The following is a 21780-nucleotide window of genomic DNA, read 5'->3' on the forward strand; positions in this document are numbered from 1 at the left end:
CCCCTTTCCCTTCCCCCCCCCCCCCCCCCCCCCCCCCATATGTTCACGCATGTAGCCCATTGCACTAAGCTAGGCTTTTTTTTCTCCTTCTCGTGCACCGCCTCACTCGCAGTTCCCAACCCCACCGTGCATGCTTGTGAAAAACCTCAAAGACTGTAATGGCCGTCTCTCATTTCATTTAATCTGCCGAGAGGAAGGCATGGAGGCGGCCCAGCACCCCCTGATTAATAATAGGCTTTTGGAAACACAGTCGCTCCCTGCCACACACTTGGGCTGCTTGGCTCTGAAACAACACTTCGGTACCCTCACCCCCACTCCACCGTACCCCCAGCCACCACCAGGAACACCTCTCTCTCCCTCCAGCTTCATTCCCGACTGGACATCAAACCCCACAATTTAGAGTGTTTTACAAATGATCAAGGAATAGAACGTGGAATTATTAGTCTTGTGTTCATTTTTTTAATATATATATATACATTCATTTATATAGAAACGTGATTTGAAGAAAGTTTCAAGTTTAGTTTCTAGTCTCTTTCTCAGTTTTTCTTTTTTGTTGAGTGATTTGAATATGAATGAATTAAACAGATTTTGGGAGACGGGTAAGAAGGAGAAGAATTTCAAGCCTCCATGCCTTGAATTTCTGTTGACGCTAGTTTTTATGGGGGGAAAGACCCACAGAGAAAACGACGGTAGTATCCAGTATCCTGCCTATACCTCATAATATCCATATGGGCCCACTACTTCCAACAGTAACACTGGTAGGCGGATCCAAACACAGTCCTTAAGTCTAGTCACATTTTACTGATACAAATTGTATAGCCCATAATCACAGAAATAGTCTCAAAGGCCACATTTTATAAGCCTGTACCTTAATTATCAAGGAAGAAACTTTGGGAAGGAACACAGAAAGAGGGATCCCTCCTTCCAGGGATGGTAAGGAATAACGGTACAATAGGTGCAAAGGATGTCGATGGACATGCATAATGGGCGCAAAACAGTTCAAGCAAAACTGAACTGTTGGACCATTCTAAATGAGTGATGTGCCGTAGAGGTGAGGGCTAGTCACATGCATATCATGAACCAATGGTTTTAAATCAATCCTATGCTAATCTACTTTCTGCATTGTGTTTGTCTGTGTTCAGGTGGTGCTGGAGTGTGTCATCCAGAAGGACCTGGTGTACAACAAGGTGACGCCCATCTTCCACCACTGGAGGATCAACGAGAAGAAGTTCGGCCTGACCTTCCAGAGTCCCGCGGACGCCCGCGCCTTTGACCGCGGCATCCGCCGAGCCATCGAGGACATCAATCAAGGTGTGTGTGTGTGTGTGTGTGTGTGTGTGTGTGTGTGTGTGTGTGCACTGGGAGGCGAAGGGGTAGATGCAGGGCATGAGAAATTAACAAAAAAAAACAAAGGGCAACTCACTGGAACAAGCATCGTCGGGCGTCCTGCAAACTGCAGAGGGCATTTAATCTGTATCACGAGATCAGTTCTGCCCACCTCTGCCTCAGTCACTGTCATACTAGTATAGACAAATGCATCAGGCAATATGCGATATCCCAACGTTTGTTCTTGACACTCTCTCTCTCTCTGCGTTCAAATCTAAATTCACCAGCAGCCTCACAACAGGTCGGTGTGTGTATGCTTGTGTGAGAGACGTGGTGTGCATTATGAATGGGGCACGGTGCCTGTGTCTGCAGGTGCTGCATCCGTCTGTGTCAGTGCAGTTTACTGGTTGACCTAGCGTCTCTCTGTTGGGAGAGATGCTTGCATTTGATTAGCGGAGATGACTACCACCCACCCACTCTACCTGGTCACTAACCCGAGCATGACCCCCCCCCCCCCTCTTATCAGAACCAGCTGTCCAGATAACCACTCTTAACTTCCTGTACAGACTGGCAGGGAGGGCTGAACCCAACCGTGGGTAGTAGTCCCAGTGGAGAGAGATATTACTGTAATATTATATAGTATATCTTTTTTACTATATACATTTTAAGATTGTTATGTATTTTTTATTGGCTTAATGTTTGTAATTCCTTTTGTCTTGCATTTCTTTGGTGCAACGTAAATGTAACTTTCCCATGCCAATAAAGGCAGTTCAATTGAGAGGGAGGAAGATGGTAAAATCATTGGTATAAAACGCAACATCAAATTAGAGAAGCATGTCAGGAGAGCTTGTTGAGAATTCTTTGACGCAGTGAGCTAATGCGTACCTTTAACGCTGAGACATACAGGGCCAGCGTGAAAGGCTCAAAAGTTTAGCGTTCCTGGAGACACAATGGAAGGTTTGTTTTTTCAGTTTGCTGCTGGCACCCTGTCCAGGATGCCATTACCCCGTTGCGTCTTTAAGGTAAACTGGGCTCTAAGCAGCAGCAGCAGCAGCGGCAGCATGGCTGGTGGAGTTAAACGCGGGCGTTAAAAGTTAACCGCTTTAGGTCCCGATTATATTTCCGCACAGCGCCAGAGGTTGCAAAGTCATCCAATTAGCGGGAGATCCGCCAGCTCAGCAATCTGCTGCCGTCCGGCCCCCAGAGTTCCTCACGAGCCGGGCACACTGGCTGTAATCTTGCCCCTTCACTCTGGAGATCCGGCAAAGCCCAGAGGAGACACTGCAACAAATTCCCTTTTTTTTTTTCTCCCCCCCCCCCCCCCCGTGGTCTTAATGGATCCTCTAGCATCTAGAGCATGGAGAGATTCAATAGCCATCTCGGATTCCACTTCCTTCGGTGCACCCAAAGTCATCGCCAAGGTTACCGGAATGTTCCAAGGCCCAACACCTGCAGCAGCAGGGCTGCGGTTGTTTTTTTCCACTTCCTCTGCCTGGGATTTGTGAATGTGTGGGAGTTTCCTCCCGCATGCCGATACATACAGTATGTGAGCACCATTGAAGGTGGGCCATTGAGGAGGGCGAGGGAGGGTGAATGCTAGTCATGTGACCAGCCGGATGCTATCAGACGAATGGTGAGGCTGTAGGGGTGATCTGCTTGATGGGAGAGGGCTTGTACAGCACACCGCTGCACCACGGTCATGCATGCTTTCTTACCACTAGCTGCTTCGGAACAAACGATTATGCTCTTTCTTGGGATTTTAAGATACAGCCTGTTAATGGTGCTGTCCTCTAGGCGCCTGCCCCCCCCCCCCCCTTCTCCCCACCCGATCTCTCTCTCTCGCTCTCTCTCTGTGTGTGTGTGTGTGTTCTGCCAGTGTTGTGTAATGCCTCTATGGTTCACGCGGGCTGCTTCTTCAGTATTCCTGTTGCATCGCTCTGCTGCTGGACTGTTCTGTGTGTGTGTGAGCCTTGCAGTCCTCTGTTGCCATGGCAACATCGGGCACATGGCTCAGGCAGCACCGTGCCCCATCCCTGCCAGAGTCGTGCTGCAGGAAGCTTCTGTCTCACTGTGACGGAGACGTGCACCCGCACACACTTGCGGGCGCACACACACACACACACATGCACACACAAACACGCCTACCTCTCCATGTGATTCATAGACAGAGTGATCAACAGTGGAGCGCTGTCAGTTGTGCTGTCTGAGGTGGAGACAGACACACGGATGTTGTTGACTGATGCCCGGCTGCTCTGAATAAGGTCTCGGGCGAAGACTAATTAAGGGAATTTCAAGTCTTAAAAACAAAAGGGTCCCTTGATGCTCCAGGTACAAACAGTTTGGCCAAGTCATCCCAGTGGAGATGACTTGATCCCTGATGGGTTCCACAATCCAACGGCGAGATCTTAACCTCCACCTCTTCTCCTGCGCAAGGTTTCGCTCCGGCGTGCTTATTTTTAAACATGGCCGCACTGCAGCTCCGACGATTTGCCTGCGAGTTGAAACCAGTTTGCATGCGATTGTTGTGTTTGTTTTCTTTATTTTCCGCAAACATCTCATGAAACTGCAGTCTGTTTGGTCCCGAGTTGTAAGGCCTCGTACACAAACCTCACTGTATACTATGGCGCGTCGATCAAACCAGTGGCTGAACCCCAAAAAGAAGAAGCAAAAGAAAAAGCGTTCCCTTGAACTCCTCAGCAACAATCCATTGTGCACCAACCATAAACAAATATGGTTTACTTTTTACTTTGAGTAGTAGTTTTGCCGAGTTGTTTTTATTTTATGAGTCTTCTTGACCAAAATGCCATGATGATTTATAATAAAGGAGGGATATAATGAAACATATATAGACTTTATAGAAGTGTGTGACTTTTGAACCCAATTTCTACTTTTTTCTTTCAGTTTGAGACCCAGGATATAGCTTTTAGACCCAAGCTATAGCTACAAGACCCAGATTCTAACTTTTACACACAGGTTCTAGATTTAAGACCCATGTTCTAGCTTTTAAACCCAGGTTCTAGCTTTTAAACCCAGGTTCTAGCTTTGAGACCCAGGCTCTAGCTTTGAGACCCAGGCTATTGCCTTTGAGACCCAGGCTATAGCTTTAAGACCCCGGTTCTAGCTTTTAAACTCAGGTTCTAGCTTTTAAACTCAGGTTCTAGCTTTTAAACTCAGGTTCTAGCTTTTAAACCCAGGTTCTATCTTTTAGACACAGGCGGCTGGGAACTCAGACCCAAGCTTTCAGGCACTCAAACCCAGACCCGGCCTCCTAAACTCTAACACTGGCAGGCCTGGTGTCTCCGACTGACACATGGTCCTGTCTCTCTGGCTTGCTAGCCCAGGAAGAGGTTGCTCTATTCCAGGCATGCATATCTCATTAGTCTCTGTGTGCCCCACTGACACATAGAGGCTTTCATTTCCTCATTAAGCTACAGTGGAGAGGAAGCCACTTCTTTTATTTTCTTTCCTCGCTTGACAAGAAATCAGCCTCATAACAGTTTTCCTTGCTGTTAAACACGCTTCCGTGGAAGGGGATTGTGTGTGAAATATAGTATTTATGAAGGGAAATTGAGTATCAGTCTGAAAAAAGAAGTTGTATTCCTGTTCTACTGGCGTGCCGGACGTGATGGCACTCCCTAGATTTAATCGTATGTGAATGTTCGTATGTTCGTATGTGAATGAGAAGTCGGTTCCACTGTATATCAGCCCCATGTATGAATGTTCGATAATGTTGGTGGGGAATAGAACCAAATAAAAAGTCAGTTGTCCTAATCCTTTCTCTCCCCTTCTCCGCTCCAGGGAGCCCTTCGTTTGTGGAGGCTGAGGCCCCGGAGGACGGACTGCAGGTGAGTGCCTGTTTGCATTGTGTGTGTGTGTGTGTGTGTGTGTGTGTGTGTGTGTGTGTGTGTGTGTGTGTGTGTGTGTGTGTGTGTGTGTGTGTGTGTGTGTGTGTGTGTGTGTGTGTGTGTGTGTGTGTGTGTGTGTGTGTGTGCCGCTACTGACCGACTGGCCACTTGCCGATTCAAACACTTATAAAAACCCTTTCAAGTCCTCTTGTGTTCTGGGTGTGTGTCTTCATTGAAACATTTTCATCATCATAAAAAGAAGCTACTGGTACCCCCCCCTCCCTCAGAATTTCTCAGAGGTGGGGGGAAAAGGTTCTGGAACCGACTGTTGTAGACACAATCGCAGTAAAAGTCTCCCCTGGTGTTAGGTCAACGTAAGGGAGTGTTGTGTCTGTCTTTAGGGAACACAGCGGCCCTGCTGCTAGCGTGTGAACTGCTAACCGCTACCGCTCGACAGCTAACAGCGCGTTTTGACAAACCGCCGGCTCCGTCTGTAGCGCACATCCTCCCAAACCCACGTCAAGGAGAACAGAGACGGGAGGGGAGGGGACGGCTGGTTCCTGTCGTGCATAGGGCCTTTTTTTTTTTCTTACACACACACACACACACACACACACACACACACACACACACACACACACACACACACACACACACACACACACACACACACACACACACACACACACCCCTATCTCTCTCTCTCTCCCAATTCCTGGGACTGAAGGATGGTCACTTTTTTGGCCCCTTCCCCGTATTGGACTGGAGCGAGTAGAGGGTGGGAGCCTTGTTCCTGTTCTGGCGGTTCCTCTTTAAGACAGCCGCCTGAACATACAGGAAATCTAAGGGCAGCACTGTTGCTAGGCAGCGAAGTAGGTGTGTGTGTGTGTGTGTGGTGGTGGTGGGGGGGGTGGGGGGGTGGCTGCAAATTGCAGAGGGAGGAATTGAATGGAGGTGGGGGTCGTGGAGGAGGTGGTGTGGGGGGTTCAGTGAGTGAGCCACCACCGCCATGGTCGCCATGGTGATTTGGCATCCAAACGTTGCGGTCGGAGACCTGGGCTTCGGGCGAAAGGAGAAGTGAATCAGAGGCGAAGGCGAGCCTTCTCAAGACACGCAGCGCCGCAGTAGAGCCGGAGACGGAGAGCGCTCGCTCTCTGCTCCCCCCCTCCCCCCCCCCACCCTAAATGCCATCACATAAGGTTTGACGGTAGCCCCCCCCCGTTCTCCTTAAACTACAACCAGCGCTGCACTGTCCTGCCTTCATAAGCCTTTCATTCACGATTCACGATGGCCATTTCTTTCTATTCAGAATCTCCGTCGCCGTCTCTCGCTCGCTCTCGGTTCGCTCTCTTGTTCTCTCTCGCTCTCGCTCGCTCGCTCGCTCGCTCAGAGGCTGGAACATAGTAGAGGTGGCTGGTTTGGCTTTATGTAACATCTTGCTGCAGGACCTGGAGGCATGCGTGCGGCTCTGCTCCGTGGAACCGCAATCGATTCAATAGTTGTTTGTTTGTTTGTCTGTTTTGTTTGTGTGATTTAAAGTTGACGACTTCTAACTGGCATTTTATTTTGTATTCATTAGTAGGGGTGTAAATGAATACTTTTTGGGTCAATGTATATGTAGACTACTTATTGTAAGTGTCCACGATTATCTGAGCCCAAAACCAATTTTTAGGACACCTGAAATTGTTCATAGAGAAGTGACGAAAGAAGTTTCCCGAAGCCTTGGTGACTCATGTCACCAATTTCTATATTAATCAAATGACCGATTAATCAACTCATTGTACTCGCACCAATTCATACCATTGTATCCACATACCAAAGGCCGACAAAAAAGTTGTTGCGCAACACGCTGCTTGGCTTTCAGCGTCTACGACCAGAAAACCTGTCTCACAGCCATAGTTCTGTTCCCAGTTCAAAGAGGAAATGCTTCTCACAAAGCCACGGGAACTCGCTCACTCACCATTAAGAAAGATCTGGTTCTCTTGTTATGCGTTACACATATGCCCATTGGCTGTCCATAGATGACCTATGGATCAAGGGAAACGTTTAGAGGCCATGCTTAGAGACACGGTGCTTGGAGACGTTCATACTGGGAGCCTCTTTGCGATGGTTAGGGCTCTTATAGCAAAAGCACACAGTGGCCCTTAGCACCGCTCGTCCGAGAGCGAGAGAGGAACCTCTGCAAACACACACACTGTTCTTTTGTTCCTGCTTGTTCTGTCTCTCCTGCCTCATCAGATACACACCTAGGCTCAATGGGTTTTCAGTATGTGGGCCTGCTTCCTCCCCTGTCCTGTGCCTCTGTGCCTCTGAGGGCGGAAACAACATGAAGCCCTGATGTTGGTCCCGAGCCAGACAACAACTCTATCTCCCCCCCCCTCCTCCCCCCACCCCACCCCAGTTCCTCTCTCGAAGCCCCCTCTTCCCCCTTTCCCCCCCCCCCGCTCTGCTGGCTACATCTCTGGGGTCAGATCAGCTCCAGATTGGCCCCCACGCATGCCTTTGAATGGTGGGGCTTAGGCAAGTGCTTTAAAAGGAAGCCTAAGTCTGTTTCCCATTTCACCTCCTCTCTCTCCCTCTCCCACTCTCTCTCCCTTTTTTTTTTTTTTTTTCTTACTTATATTTTTATATATACACACACACACACAGCTGTCATCTGGCTTTTTAAGTTGTGTGCTGCGTTTCTCCAGCTGGAGCTAGTTTATGACATTCTCTCAGCAGACTCTTTGGCCTGTCTCTCTCTCATTCTTTCTCTCTGTTTCCCTCATTGTCTTTTTATTATTTTTTCTCATATTTTGTACGGTATCATTCTCTGTCCTGTGCACACGCACAATCACAAACCGGTTCATCATTTCCTGTCCTGTCCTTTTGCCTTCCTTCCTGTTCTCTGTAGCGTTTGATCCAACTTTGTACCCTTTTGCTTTGTCGTCATCAGTTGTCCTACACACACTCTTGTGTTTAAGAGAGGCGGCAAAGTCGACGCTAAGCACATACACGTGTGCATGTGTGCGTGCAGAGACACCCATACACACACATGCCATACCATGTGTTAGCAGTCAGGAAGGATAGAGCAAGTGGAGGACGAGAGGGAGGGAGAGCCAAGCAGAGAGGGGAAGGGGGGGCTAGGGTAGGAGGGGTGGCTGTCCAGGGAGGGAGGGAGGGAGGGAAGTAGGGTTGGGGGGGACAGAAGGGGACGTAGGGGAGGGGGGGGGGTCAAAGGAAGCATCTCTTAGCAACCACAGGACAGTAATTACTGTAGCAGCAGCTGGGAGCAAACCAGATCTCTGTTGAGCGTTAAAACCCTGGCGTGGGCTACTTTACACACAGCACTGGAGAACCACTCCTCCACACACAGGAGGGAGGGAGGGAGAAAGAGATATGGCTTGACCGAGGGAGATGGACAGACTGCGTATATTGTTTGGAGAGCGGGTGGATGTGGTCACGTGGAATGCACACATGTGACCACCTCAACGTTTTAGTTGGGGGAAAATGGTCAAACCGTGCTCTCATTATCTGTGATGCCCCGTGCTGTTGGGTATTTTGAGTGGGAAAGCTGGCAGTTGTGCAGATGGGAGCTTCTTTGACTGTGCGAGTGATAAAATATGCTGGCCATGGTTAGAATGTCACCATCCGGCCGTACAAACTACAAACTGTTTATCAACCTCGATCTCTTTCCCCTCTCTCACTGGACCTTTTGGTTGCTTCCCTTACAACAGTCATTCATCCCACCCCCCCACCTACAGATTCCTGGTGGTTCTGTTGTAACGCACAGCTCCTTTGGGGGCTGAGCACCGGGCTATAGCCAGGGCCGCTTCTGTTCCATCAGGGCCCCGTGTCTGTAGTGTCCACAGCAGTAAAAAAACACACGAGTGCTGGTGGGAACACATGCGAGGCAGAGAGGGAACTCTGAGTCCTCAACAGAAGGGCCTTGAGTCATCACTGCACCCTGCAGTCAGGTGGGCTCAGAAACAACAACAAAATACAGACTCCTGAACCCCCCCTGGTGGTGGAAAGCGGAACATGTCACCCGGTAGACACACACACACACTGGGTCCTGGGTTGAAGAAGCAGCGAAGTAGTACTGCACTTAAACCATTGGTCGGTGTGGATGGCCGGTGTTGAGGCTACACGAGGGACCTCAAGGGAGCGGTGCTACATGGAACAGATGGAGCCGAGTTGAGAGGACAAAGTTACAATGTGTGTTTTATAAAGGGTTCCCATAGCGCTCTCTATTGAGGGCCAATGGACAATATGTTCAGAGGCATCACTGTATTCTAGTGATGTTTGTGATATTTAGGAAGGAGAAATGTCACAAAAAACATTAGACTACTATTTGCGGTGCAAACCTCATATGGATATGAAATATATTGTGTATATGACTACTATTTATGTTGCAAAACAAAGCACAAACGTCACATAGATATGAAATTATTATTTTATCTGTTCTCGTCGTAATTGACTTGAAGTATAAAACCATTTCTCATTCTTTGACCAGTTTTTGTATTGGATGTATTGGAAATGTTCTTCCTCTGTGTCTCTCCCGTCAGGTGTGTGAGGAGCCTCCCTCCATCTGCACGCCCATGAAGGAGACCTTCTCCCCCATCCACAGCGTGGTCTCCACCGAGCCCTTCAGGGGCTGCTACGTGCGTGCCCAGCCCTTCTCCGAGTTCCCCTCCAGCAACCGCCGCTACCTGCCCCCACAGGTCCATACAGCATACTGTACCTTCAGAATGATGATTATAGAATGAGGTGCTCTCTTCATATTGAAGCTCTCGCGCCCTCCGATGAACTGATTGAAAGTTTGTGTTGATTTTGTAACTTTTTTTTAAGCTGAGACGCACATAGTTAATCCCAAATGGGGGTGTTTAATTGCCCCAGTAAATACAGTCAATGGGTCTGTTTGAATCTTTCTTTCATAGATCAAGAAAAGTGATAACTTGGAAAGGAATGATCACAGGATTGAAGAGTATTGAACTTTTGGCATTTGAGTTTCTAACTGTTGGATTAAAGCAAACTCACTAAAGCGGAGTTGTGTGTTTTTACAGTTCCTTCAGGTCACCCTGTGATATTCTCTGAGCCGCCCTGTGTTTAGCTGCAGATCATGACACTAGCGTTAAACCGTACCTGACCCTCCAGTGGTTTAACCTGCCGCCCCCCTCCCCACACACAGGGCACCTTCAAGTCCACGCGCCACGTCAGCTTCCACATGGACGAGGAGGAAATCGTCCGCATCAACCCCCGCAAGGACGTCCTGATCCGCGGCTACGAGGACTACCGCCACCCCATCATGTGGAAGCAGGACGCCGAGCACCGCGACGCAGACTTTCCCGCCGCCTTCCACAAACTGGACAGCAAGAAGTGCGAGTACCTCTTCCCGGAGGGCCCCGGCGGGGACGGACACCCGGGGCCGGGGCTGGGCATGGGGACGGGCATGGGCCTGGGACTGGGCAAGGACACCTCCATCAAGACCCAGCCGTCCCCCATGCACAAGTCCAAGAAGGGGCGCCGGCGGCGGGAGGACGGGGAGCGCTCCCGCTGCATCTACTGCCGGGAAATGTTCAACCACGAGGACAACTGGCGGGGGCAGTGCCAGGACGCGCCCGACCCCATCAAGCAGTGCATCTACAAAGTCAGCTGCATGCTGTGCGCCGAGAGCATGCTGTACCACTGCATGTCCGACTCGGAGGGGGACTTCTCGGACCCGTGCTCGTGCGACACGTCCGACGAGCAGTTCTGCCTGCGCTGGCTGGCCCTGGTGGCGCTGTCCTTCATCGCGCCGTGCATGTGCTGCTACCTGCCGCTGCGCGCCTGCCACCACTGCGGCGAGGCGTGCCACTGCTGCGGCGGGAAGCACAAGGCGGCGGGTTGACCACCCCTCGCCCCCGAACTCGTCGACGCCCACCAAACCTGGACACCCCCAAACCAAGCTAAAAAGCTAAAGCTAACACAGGAAGTGCATCAATGCGGAAATACATCCTTGTTTTCATGCCCCTCTCCGGGGAGAGGTGACATGTTGTTCCCCCCCCAGCTCTGAGGGCTTTTGGAGATTTCAGTTTGCGTTTGTCGCCGACAACCAGCAACGGAGGACCAACCCTGTGCTTTGCAGGAGCTCTGAGCGTCCAGATGAGCTCAGGAGCTCAACCTGAGGAGGAGGAGGAGGAGGTGTGGATGGGAGGCATTGAGATTAACAGACTTGGAGATATTACTAAAACACGCCTGTACAAATACACGTATAAACAACACACACATACACACAACACTCAACACACCTGTACCTATACCTAATACACATACACCTTTACACTCGCAAACAACGCGTACATATACAACAACAACAAAAAAGAACCAGGCCACCAATGTCAGAACTCTACTGCAACGTAACGTATAACTATGAAGGATATTTGTGTCTTTTTGTACAGAGAGCAACACAAAAAAAAACGAACTAATGACAAAAAAGAAAAACAAAACTATTATGCGTACAGAAGAATATTTGCTGTTTTGAGTATGCTAAAAGGGATATGTTCTTGCTTTTTTTTTTTTTCAAGATATTGCAGTTTGGGTAACAGTGGCCTTTCCTTAACGGCTCATCCATTTGCTGGCAATGTAATTATTAGAACTGAGAGAGTGCACTAGAAATTGTATTTTCTGCCCAACCCCCTCCCAACAAAAAGGTGATCCTTTCTGGAAACGCTATTGATAAATTAACCGCCATATTAGTGTAATTTAATATGTGCGAGATGTTGATGTGGTGGATGTGTTTTACCTTGCTATTCCTTTTCATATATTGTAAAAAAAGAGAAGAAAACGAAGAAAAACTGCAACAATAGCCCAAAACATTAACATGTTATTTAAACACAACAAAGTACAGCTCTTTGACATCCACTGGAAATGTGCGATGGATTCCCAGCTTGTCCCGAGTGGTTCGGACCATTTCATTGCATTCCAACACAAAGGGATAAGATTCCATGAACAGAAGGGAAAATGATAAATTACTTTACCATTCTCAATTCCTCTAAAGCAAAGTTGCTTTTTTCCGTTGTCTAACCACCACTTCACCAATTGAGACCAACACCATCGTGTTTTAATCCCGACTTCAGCAGCTTTCAGTGTTGGCCCAGTTATTCGGCTTTGTAGTGAAACTGGCGTTTAGTTATATTCTTTTCTTCTTCCTGTTTTTGTTCTTACTTGAGTTAAAAGCAAGGCATTTTGCTCAACCAGCAAGTTTGTTTGAGTGAACATAAAAGGGTTTTGAGTAATTCTCAGTTGTATGATAAGGCACTTAAATTTGGCTTTCATTTGGACAGAATCCACAGGTTATGAATTGAGTCTGTATTTAAATCATCCAATTTATTACCCCAAAACCCACCATTTAAGCACTGGTCTCCAAGCTTTGGTTACAGCACCCCCTTCCAAATTTAAAAAGTACTGACAAATGTATCCAATGTAAGGATAATTTTTGTTTGTTTTTACAAATCTAAATACAGTATTGTTTGTTCTATCATAGTTTCCTTTGTTTTATCAGTTACTCCACAGAAAGTCCTTTTTTATGTCACTAAACCCCTAATGAACGACATCCCAGAGAGAGTGTGTGTGTGTGTGTGTGTGTGTGTGTGTGTGTGTGCGTGTATGTGTGTGCGTGTATGTGTATGTGTATGTGTATGTGTGTGCGTGTGTGTGTTTGAGATGTCTATGTACTGTTAGACTCTTGACTCTGATCAATGGTTGTATTAATGGTATTAGCCACTGGTTTCCAGAAGCCATCTTAGCATTCTCCCCAACTATCTTCCCCTTGGTCTCTGTACTGTGCCCGATGGCCTTTGTGCAGGTAAAAGTGCTCTTGGAAAAGCACATTTGCTAACCAAAGTAATGACCAATTTCAAGTTGCAGATGGATAGGGCACAAACCTACATCTAGATGAAAATCTGTAGACTAAAAACTGCTCTAAATAATAGCCTTGACAACATGTTACGATAGCTCCAGACATAACATTCTGTACATAAATGGAAATCTGGACACAGCAAATCCTAAATATACTCCTATAAAATATATATATATATTTTTAAAAATCTAGCATGATATCTAGGTAAAGAGATTAACAGTCGGGGCTTCCCAGTCTCCAAGAGAATGGAACCACGGGCCACGACAGAGACTGTTGTGGCCCAGTTCCACCCCCTGATAGATACGCTGGCTTTTAATGCTCCCTTTACTTTCTATGCAAACTTTATCTTTTTTTCTTTTCTTACACGGTCGCAAAAAGCACTGACCTCTCTCTCCAGACCCAGGGGGTCGGTGGCAGGACAGGACACTTTACAGAGCGCCCACCCCTGGTACCAAACTCTAAACACCTGTAAATACTTAACTCATTTATTATTTAAATACTGACGTTAAAAAAAATCCCTGTTTTCAATTCTTTTTTTTTTTCTTTCTTCCTCCTCTTGGAAATGTGTAAAGATAGAGCTGTATTTATCGTCGCTGTCAGCATATACTGTAGCCTCAATTGACAGCATTATGTACATAGGTCACCTTTTAGTATTATTTCACATTGAAAAGTAGAGGGCGGTTGTGATGGATATGACTACTGAGATTCTAATAGAGTTTCTCCCTAGTATCGTACGATGGAAGGAAGGAAGCATAGCGCTAACACGGTACAGTAGTGGCACTCCACTTATTTCAAAATGTTGATATAAATATCTCTTGTTTCTCTATCTATATATAAATATATAATGCTGCTAGATACAATCACTAATTTTATTTTGTTGAGAGTAAATCAGCTATGAAAGACTGTTAAAACAACACTTAGTTCTCCAACAGCATAACCATCGTGAGGATTGTCTTGTTTGACTGCTCTGAGGTGTGTGTGTGTGTGTGTGTGTGTGTGTGTGTGTGTGTGTGTGTGTGTGTGTGTGTGTGTGTGTGTGTGTGTGTGTGTGTGTGTGTGTGTGTGTGTGTGTGTGTGTGTGTGTGTGTGTGAGACGCGATGCGATTACCTTGCTTGTGTGGAATGCATGTCATGCAGTTGTGCATGTTAACCAAATGTTTCATTTTTTTCATAACGTCCCATTGCAATTGGATTGCCCTGCATAGTGCAAGCTGAACCAAGGTTTGATGAACCTGACTAAAACTTGCTGGCTTAGGAGCAAAATGTAGGATGTGCATTCATACAACGTCTAGAGAGTCCTGAAGTAACACTCATTTCTACATTAACCAGCACAGTGCAACTTCCGTCATGTACTGTATTATATATGCAACATGTGTCTGTCCGCTCTATTATATATATATATATATATATATATCTATAGATATATCTAATGCTATATCTAAATGTGTATATATATATATAGTATATATACATATATATGTGTGTGTATGTATGTATATGCATATATGTTTATGTATATATATGTATGTGTGTATATATATATATATATATATATATGTATATATATATATGTGTGTACATATGTATGTGTGTGTGTGTGTGTGTGTGTGATTTTTCTTTTCTTTTTTTTTTTTACTCCCATAATGTAAGACTTCAGTTTTTAACCACTCTGCTGCTAGTCTTTTATCTTCTTTCAATCTTGCAAATTGTACATATCTTTGGGAATGCATACAAGAGTAGATTCTTGACTTTGTGTAGATTTAAAGTAAAAAAAAAAAAATGGCTATATAAAACCGTTTTTTCTCTTGAGTGTATTGTTTTAAAGGTAACTTTTCTCAGCAGTCGAGTGGTTATGTTTCAGTTCTCCAACGCTTCGGTGCACTGACGACGTTCGTACGCTCTCCTTCGCTCTCCTCCTTTTTCTTTCACACTTACAGCGCTTGATGATGTAACATTTATGTGATTAGTTATAAATAGTGGACAACATTTGTGTTTTTGAGAATTGCAGTATAAATGGTACTCTTAACTATTCTGTAAAACACTGCCTCGTTTTTTTTTTGGTTTCCTTCTTTTTGTTTTTTTTGTGTGCATATTTCTTTCTTTATCGCCATCATCTTTCAACAGCCCTCCGCCCCCTCCACCCCTTTCCCCCATTCCCCCCCCTCCCCTCGCCCCCTCCCGCTCCCCTACCTGACAACCTCGAAAAAGTGCCTCACGTCCATCCTTTGGTTCTACTGGTTTCTATGTCTTCGGTATTTCTGTCATGGTTTAAGAATACCAAGTATACAATGTAAAATGTATAGTCCCAATAACTCTCATGTCATAGTTGTATTTTCTTTATACAGATGTAGCTTGTTACTTTTCATAAATCTATAATGTAAATATGCATACATATGTTTGTAACTGTTTTTATGTTACATCATACACTTGTAATTTGACATATCAAATAACAAATATCATAATAAAATGGTGAGTTTTACTCAGTTTCTGATGTATTTTTGATTTGTTTTGCTTCGCCACACACACACACACACACACACACACACACACACACACACACACACACACACACACACGGGTGTAATTACTCGGGTGATCCTGGGTGACATGCCAAAAGGAAAGCCAAACAGACATGCAGAACAAATATGCTTTAGCACGCTTTCCTTGTTTGTGATTGGTGGAATCCTTTTGCTAATTGAGAGCCATATGAGGCCTTGTTTGTGCGGTGTCCCTGCCCATTTACACTTGTGTGACTGTTTATGTGTGTCTAATATTAATCACATGCCTCAATCCATGATATTTAAAGGATGATTGTGTTGGGGAGTATTCTAGTACAGGTTATCACCCATCAGTGATTCTATTTGGAGAATAGAAGAGTGATTCCATTGTTGTTGTTGACCTCTGAATGTCGGGATGATCGAATTGAGCCGTTGGAGAGTCATACGCATGTCGAAGTGATCATCTCTTACGCATTGTGTTATTCGGACAGCAGGGTTGGATGGAGCATCAGCAATGCTGGTTAGGTTACCCCGTGGAGATGATGTCATAGTGGTTTGCACAGTGAGGGGAGGTCAGAAGTTTAGCCTACTATAGCTGGCATGATGGTAAATACTTCAACCTAAATGAGATCATTCATGTAAAAGGATGTATCAAAAGACATAGATACCTATGTCTAAGATACCTCACTGCTTTATCACATTTTATGTCACTGGGGAAAATATGAGTGGGGAGAGTAGTCAGATGATCATTTGCACTCAGAGATTGTTTAAAATGTAGATGTGTCAGTTGTTTAGAGGTTATTGCAAATGTCATTTCAAAGAAGTCTCCCCCGGTGTCTTTTGTTTTGTTATAAGTGGCACTGCTAATCTAGGGCTGAGGAGGATGGAGCTGACCCAGGGATGATTGTCTTGGGAATGGGAGGGTCCATAATTCATACAGAAAAGCCAAGATGTACATTGAGGTATAAATATGCACATGCACAACCTAGTCTAGTACAGTGAGTTCCACCGCTATAAAATGAACAGTGATAGCTTTCCTTATTAGTATGTTTTGTTCTTTCCAGTCATTAGCCAATCCAATGTTTTGGATTGGTGAGGAACGGCAAAGGGATTACTATAATAAAATCCTTGTCCATCCTCTCCATTAAGTTACCTTTCTAACCACTTCGGAGATCTTGGATCCCACTATCAGGAGACTGAAGTAAAAGTATTGTATAGGTCATCACTTTCTGAGTTTCACTGATTCAACTATTTCATTAAGGGGTTTGCAAAACGATTATCATTTAAAAAAAATAAAATTAATTTTAAAAAAAGAATAAAAATGCGACCCGACCCCGGATAAGCGGACGACGATGAGGATGAGGATGAGAATAAAAATGAATAAATATATATATCAATATATCAATAAATAAAAAATGTGGCAGCTATTGGACTATCCTGTAATTTGTTGACTTTACTAACATATGGGATTCAAACCCAATATCAAGATGTATTAACATTGCATATTATATTAATGTAATATAATATAATATCCTACTTGCCTCCTCGGTTTGCAAATAATGCTTATTTAAAATGTGTATGCTTCAGCTTTAGGACATTGAATTTCAGTTTATACTTGTGGACTACCATTTGGTCTAAAACAATGAGGATAATATCCAACATAACATTGGATGCTAGGCGTGGGTCATAACTGTCAGAGGAACGTTTGCTCTGGGGTTACGTTCCACACGGGCTGATTTGATCGTAACACCGAACCGATAGCATGTTTTCAACGAGAGATGCACTGCAGATGTGAATGAATATTTTGTCTGTTTGAATAAGGACTTACACCGTACGGAATATATGATAATATACTCCAAGATCTCAAAACTGCTTCCACGATGGAAGGTGACATTTTGGATTCGTTAGATCAACTTGGGTAAGTAAGAAGACGTGGTCCTTTAGCTAGTGTGGCTAACAATATTCGGCATAATATCAACTATATGTTGTGGTTTTGTTGAACAAACAATAATTACATATTAAATACACACCAATGGGCTGTAAAATGTGCAGATTGTACTGATGGTATCATGTTGACGTATATCGAATCTGGCCATTCAATACGCAATACATTGCTTCTTATCCTTCAATGGTATTATTAAGGTACGATGGCCCTCTGCTGGACGAAAAGTCTCTACTCAGTGGTGTAGAAGGGGGGCTGTCCTCTCCGGAGTTTGTGGACCTCTGCGTGTGGCTGGCATCCAGATTAAAGACGTTATGCAATCTTGAAGAAAGCATTTCTTCCGGACCAGGTAAAGCAAACTCCATACTAAATTGCATGGCAATAATAATGGCCCAATCTCTTCTCATGTAGTCCTTTTTGTGATTTGTCCCATTTGCCTCCAGGTGACATTGATGGGCTTCAACTAGAGATGAGCAGTTTGCTAAAAGAGCTTCACTGTCCTTACAAGGGGGTCCTCGCAGGGATTCTCAAGGGACAACTGCAAACCAAAAAGCACAACCTGCAGCTTCTCTGTGGGTAGTAGGCTACATTTAGCATGTAATTCAACCTTGCACCAAAAATGTACATTTGACACAAACTATTATGCATACATGTAGTATAATATATTATTCAAATTCTGATCTTGATATAATAATACATAAATTCAAAGTTTTATCTTTTCTTTAATGCCCAAACATAATTGTGTGGGGCTAAACGCAAATAATAATGATGATTCTGACAATGGTGTATTTTTCAGTGTTCCTCAGCTCTGAGCTCCAATCAGCCCAGATGGGGAGGAGTAAGATGGTGTCGAAGAAGGACGGACGAGACGGCACCTTCCTTCAGGACCTCCAGGACATCTGTCAGACCCTAGTGCTGCCTGAGCCTCATGGACGAGACATAGGGGAGATTTTCTCTCAAGTAGAGGAACAGGTGCGGCTGAATGTCTCAAAAAGAAAGTTATGTTTTATTACATTATACATTGACAACCGGAGTTTGACTCGGGTCAAGTTAAAAATGTTACCAGATGCTTAATATGATTTGCAGGGTATTTTGATTTTGTATTGTCTACATTTGTACTTTTTGTACTACTTTTATTATACCATGTTCTTCTTTTACAGATAAACAAAGTCCTTCAAAAACTTCCCACTGGGAACGCGGGAGAGCCAGTGCTGACCAAGACTCTAAGCCATGACCAATGGGTGAGCAGGCAATACCTTGTGTGTAAACGGCTAAATCCATAAAGTAACAGAAAACATTGTATTATCCTGGCTGGCACCCAGGGTGTAGTACTTCCAGTGTCGTTCTTTAGTAAGTGATACTATTGAGGGTTTTATTGTTCATCCTACTGATTTCTCTGTGTGTCAGGAGAAACTTAATAGCATCAACGCAGCAATGACGTCAGAGTACGAGTGCCGGAGGAGAATGTTGATCAAAAGACTGGATGTGACAGTGCAGTCCTTTGGCTGGTCGGACCGAGCTAAGGCATGTCTCATGTACTTCACCTCATTATGCTTATGCTCTTAACTGATTGTTGTATGTTATGTCTGTCAAAGACAATGTGCTGTCATTGTTGATAGTTGTTGAAGTCCATCTCTCCTTAAATGATATTGAACATAGCTTGATTGTTTCCGTGTATATCTGTATTAATGACAGGAGGTGATTCTTTAACTTAAAAATATGAGTTATAATATATGATATTATATAAATATTCACTTAAAAGTTCAGAGATTTTCAGGCTTTGATATTTATCCTATCATTCAGAGGTGGATAACAACATCTATACTGAATAGGGAATATATTGACATCCCTTTTTTGTCAGCCTTATATGATTAATAACCCTACATTTTAATATGGACACTTGTTTGATTCTAATCCCATAAGTGTCTTTGCTGGTTAGGTGAAGGTGGACAGCATGGCCCGGGCGTACCAGCCAAGGAGACACTCCCTGAGGCCACAGCCCTCTGTGGGTGTTGCGGAGATGCTGGCGGCCAGGGAGGACATCTGTAACGTGGTGAAGACCAGCAGTGGCTCCAGAAGGGAGCATACGGCCTGTGCCGTCAACAAGGTACTTCTGTCACTCGTATTACAGACTCTCACAGGTTGGTGGGATAAGGATACTGTTGACTCTTGATACTTCTGACACAGTATAACCTGTACTCCCACCCCCAAATATACATGAACCGACAAGCGAATGATTCTGCTCCATTGAAAAATGTAGTGCTGAAAAGTGGGAAATTAGTTGCAGTTAACCTAAAATACAGTGTTTACTTTTTGCCCGCTCATTAATTTTATTCTTGTCTGGCTGTCGAAAACAAAATGACTTTTCCTGCTTGACCAATCAATTTTGTGAAAGATTACATATTATACCTCCAGGTGTGAGTGTGATTAGCCATTACAAGCCGTTTTCAAAATGTGCCTCTTCTGACATCACAAGTGGGCGTGTCCACCTAGATGAATGACGGATAGATGAGCAACGTTTGCTACAGTCCACTGCGTAGGATGGTAGACTGATCTATCCAGCACACATCTAGGTGGACACCCCCACTTGTGATGTCAGAAGAGGCAGATTTTCAAAACGGCTTGTAACGGCTAATCACACTCACACCTGGTGGTATAATAGGTCAACTTTAACCACTACACTGCCTTGCTTCATTTAAATATAGACATCCATCTGGCACTTAAAAGGAGTGTTGTCTTGCTAAGCGGCAGGATGTCCCGCTAAGGCAGTCCTACTTTCAATGCGGTCCTTGATTGGTTGGTTCTGCTCTGCAGGTCTTGATGGGCAGGGTGCCAGACCGGGGAGGCCGTCCCTCTGAGATAGATGCCCCGCCCCCTGAGATGCCTCGCTGGCAGGAAAGACAGGAGGGAGGAGGACATGGTGGAGGAAGAGGTGGTGGTAATTGGAGAGGTGGTGGTGGTGGAGGAGGTTGGAACCACAGTGGACATGGAGGGAAGAGAGGGAGATACTAGCACTGATTGTATTATTTTGTTGCAGTTTTGTCAATGTGTACAGTGTTATAAACTGACCTCTTTTTAGAGATAGAAAAAAAATATTTTTCAATTTTGTTGAAAAATAGAAAATATGGAATCAATCATATTTGCAGAATTTGATGCCATTTAGCTTAAATGCAGAAGGCCTCATTTAACTCCTGTTTCTTACTGGTGATGAATTTTCTCGCTGTTGATTTTATTTGTTATAATTTTTTATAACATGGAATTTGAAGTGTTGACTAGAACAGTGTTTACATTAGCTCTTTCTAGCCCTGTGCAAAAAACAAGCTTATGTATTTCTAGTTTGACCCAGTTTTGCAAGGTCAAACTCAAAGCTCGTTTTTATGAACATGTAGCAAGATCTGAGAAATATCACTGCAACATCTATCATGTTGGGCGTGGAAGCTTAACTTGAGTTTTCAACAGAGGAATAAGTTCAGGAATGTGGGCTGATATTGCAGTTAATCATTCGACGAACCTCTTTGACAAAATGAAAATTTAGTGAGATGTGTGAACAAATTGTTACAATTAAGATATATAAACTGAAAAGATCATTCCTTTGTTCTGTAATGGGGCTAGGACGTATTTAAGATTTTTTTTATACTGCTCTACTCTTGTTCTCCCGGGGCAGTACATGCTACTGCCTTAGGTAACTTGGGTCTAAAGTATGGCAAAGGAGTATTCATTCAGCCAATTAATTTCTCACCTTCATGAATTATTTACTGTAGACAGATACCACTGTAATGGGATTAAGTTTGTCTCAGTAACCTATTTTGTACCACTAGGGGACACTACAGGCGGTGTTCCTTGAAATACATGACTGAATAAAATGTATATTTGCAAATATTTATTAGCAGAGAATATCTCCACTTTTTCCTGGGAATTACGATTTTCATAATTGTTTTACAAACCCTTTGTTTTGACACACTATTGCAATGTGTACCTAATGCAAATGCTTGTACGTTTTCAGTTTGGCTACAAAAAACTTGATTTAGAAATCACACTATACTAAAGATGGCATTAAAATGGGTTAAGATTGTCTAATTGCATTCCACTGCTGTGGACTATATTGATGAAATGTCTATCAAAGCTTGACTTTAGGAAATGTCATGTCTCTCCCATTGAAACATCCGTTTAATTCAATAGCAGTAAAGCAATGCTTTAAAATCTTTGTTGAATGCTGCCCAGTTCAACAATTACCCTGTAGCAAACACTTCATGTGATCAGGGATGCAAACAGCGCGCTTTTCGGCGGCTG

At 44.6% G+C, this 21780-nt stretch overlaps 2 protein-coding genes across 2 annotated transcripts in view; both read left to right on the forward strand.

Moving 5' to 3' along the window:
* spred1 (sprouty related EVH1 domain containing 1) overlaps positions 1–12671 on the forward strand; it is a gene marked incomplete at its 5' end in the record, with an annotated part of 40279 nt that extends 27608 nt beyond the window's left edge. Inside the window, 4 exons of the mRNA XM_084482116.1 lie at positions 1143–1311; positions 5125–5171; positions 9719–9874; positions 10342–12671. Of these exons, the coding sequence (XP_084338242.1) occupies positions 1143–1311; positions 5125–5171; positions 9719–9874; positions 10342–11040 (1071 nt within the window). The 3' untranslated portion in view covers positions 11041–12671. The remainder of the gene's footprint in view (positions 1–1142; positions 1312–5124; positions 5172–9718; positions 9875–10341) is intronic.
* Positions 12672–17304: 4633 nt separating this feature from the next.
* Positions 17305–21354, forward strand: fam98b (family with sequence similarity 98 member B). The gene is made up of 8 exons (XM_084481939.1): positions 17305–17466; positions 17691–17839; positions 17934–18062; positions 18287–18462; positions 18651–18731; positions 18898–19014; positions 19430–19597; positions 20305–21354. The coding sequence occupies exons 1-8, from the start codon at positions 17429–17431 to the stop codon at positions 20500–20502; spliced, it is 1056 nt and encodes a 351-aa protein (XP_084338065.1). The 5' UTR covers positions 17305–17428; the 3' UTR covers positions 20503–21354.
* The last annotated feature ends 426 nt before the right edge of the window (positions 21355–21780 follow it).

The sequence above is a fragment of the Micromesistius poutassou genome (assembly GCF_964030765.1).
Source record: "Micromesistius poutassou genome assembly, chromosome: 17".
Taxonomy (NCBI): Eukaryota; Metazoa; Chordata; class Actinopteri; order Gadiformes; family Gadidae; genus Micromesistius; species Micromesistius poutassou.

What these genes read in the sequence shown, in the direction of transcription:
- fam98b (XM_084481939.1), top strand. Translation starts at nt 17,429, where the DNA reads ATGGAAGGTGACATTTTGGATTCGTTAGATCAACTTGG. An exon ending in TCTCTCAAGTAGAGGAACAG is followed by an intron (nt 18,463 to 18,650) that starts GTGCGGCTGAAT and finishes CTTCTTTTACAG; the next exon opens with ATAAACAAAGTCCTTCAAAA. An exon ending in GCTGGTCGGACCGAGCTAAG is followed by an intron (nt 19,015 to 19,429) that starts GCATGTCTCATG and finishes TTTGCTGGTTAG; the next exon opens with GTGAAGGTGGACAGCATGGC.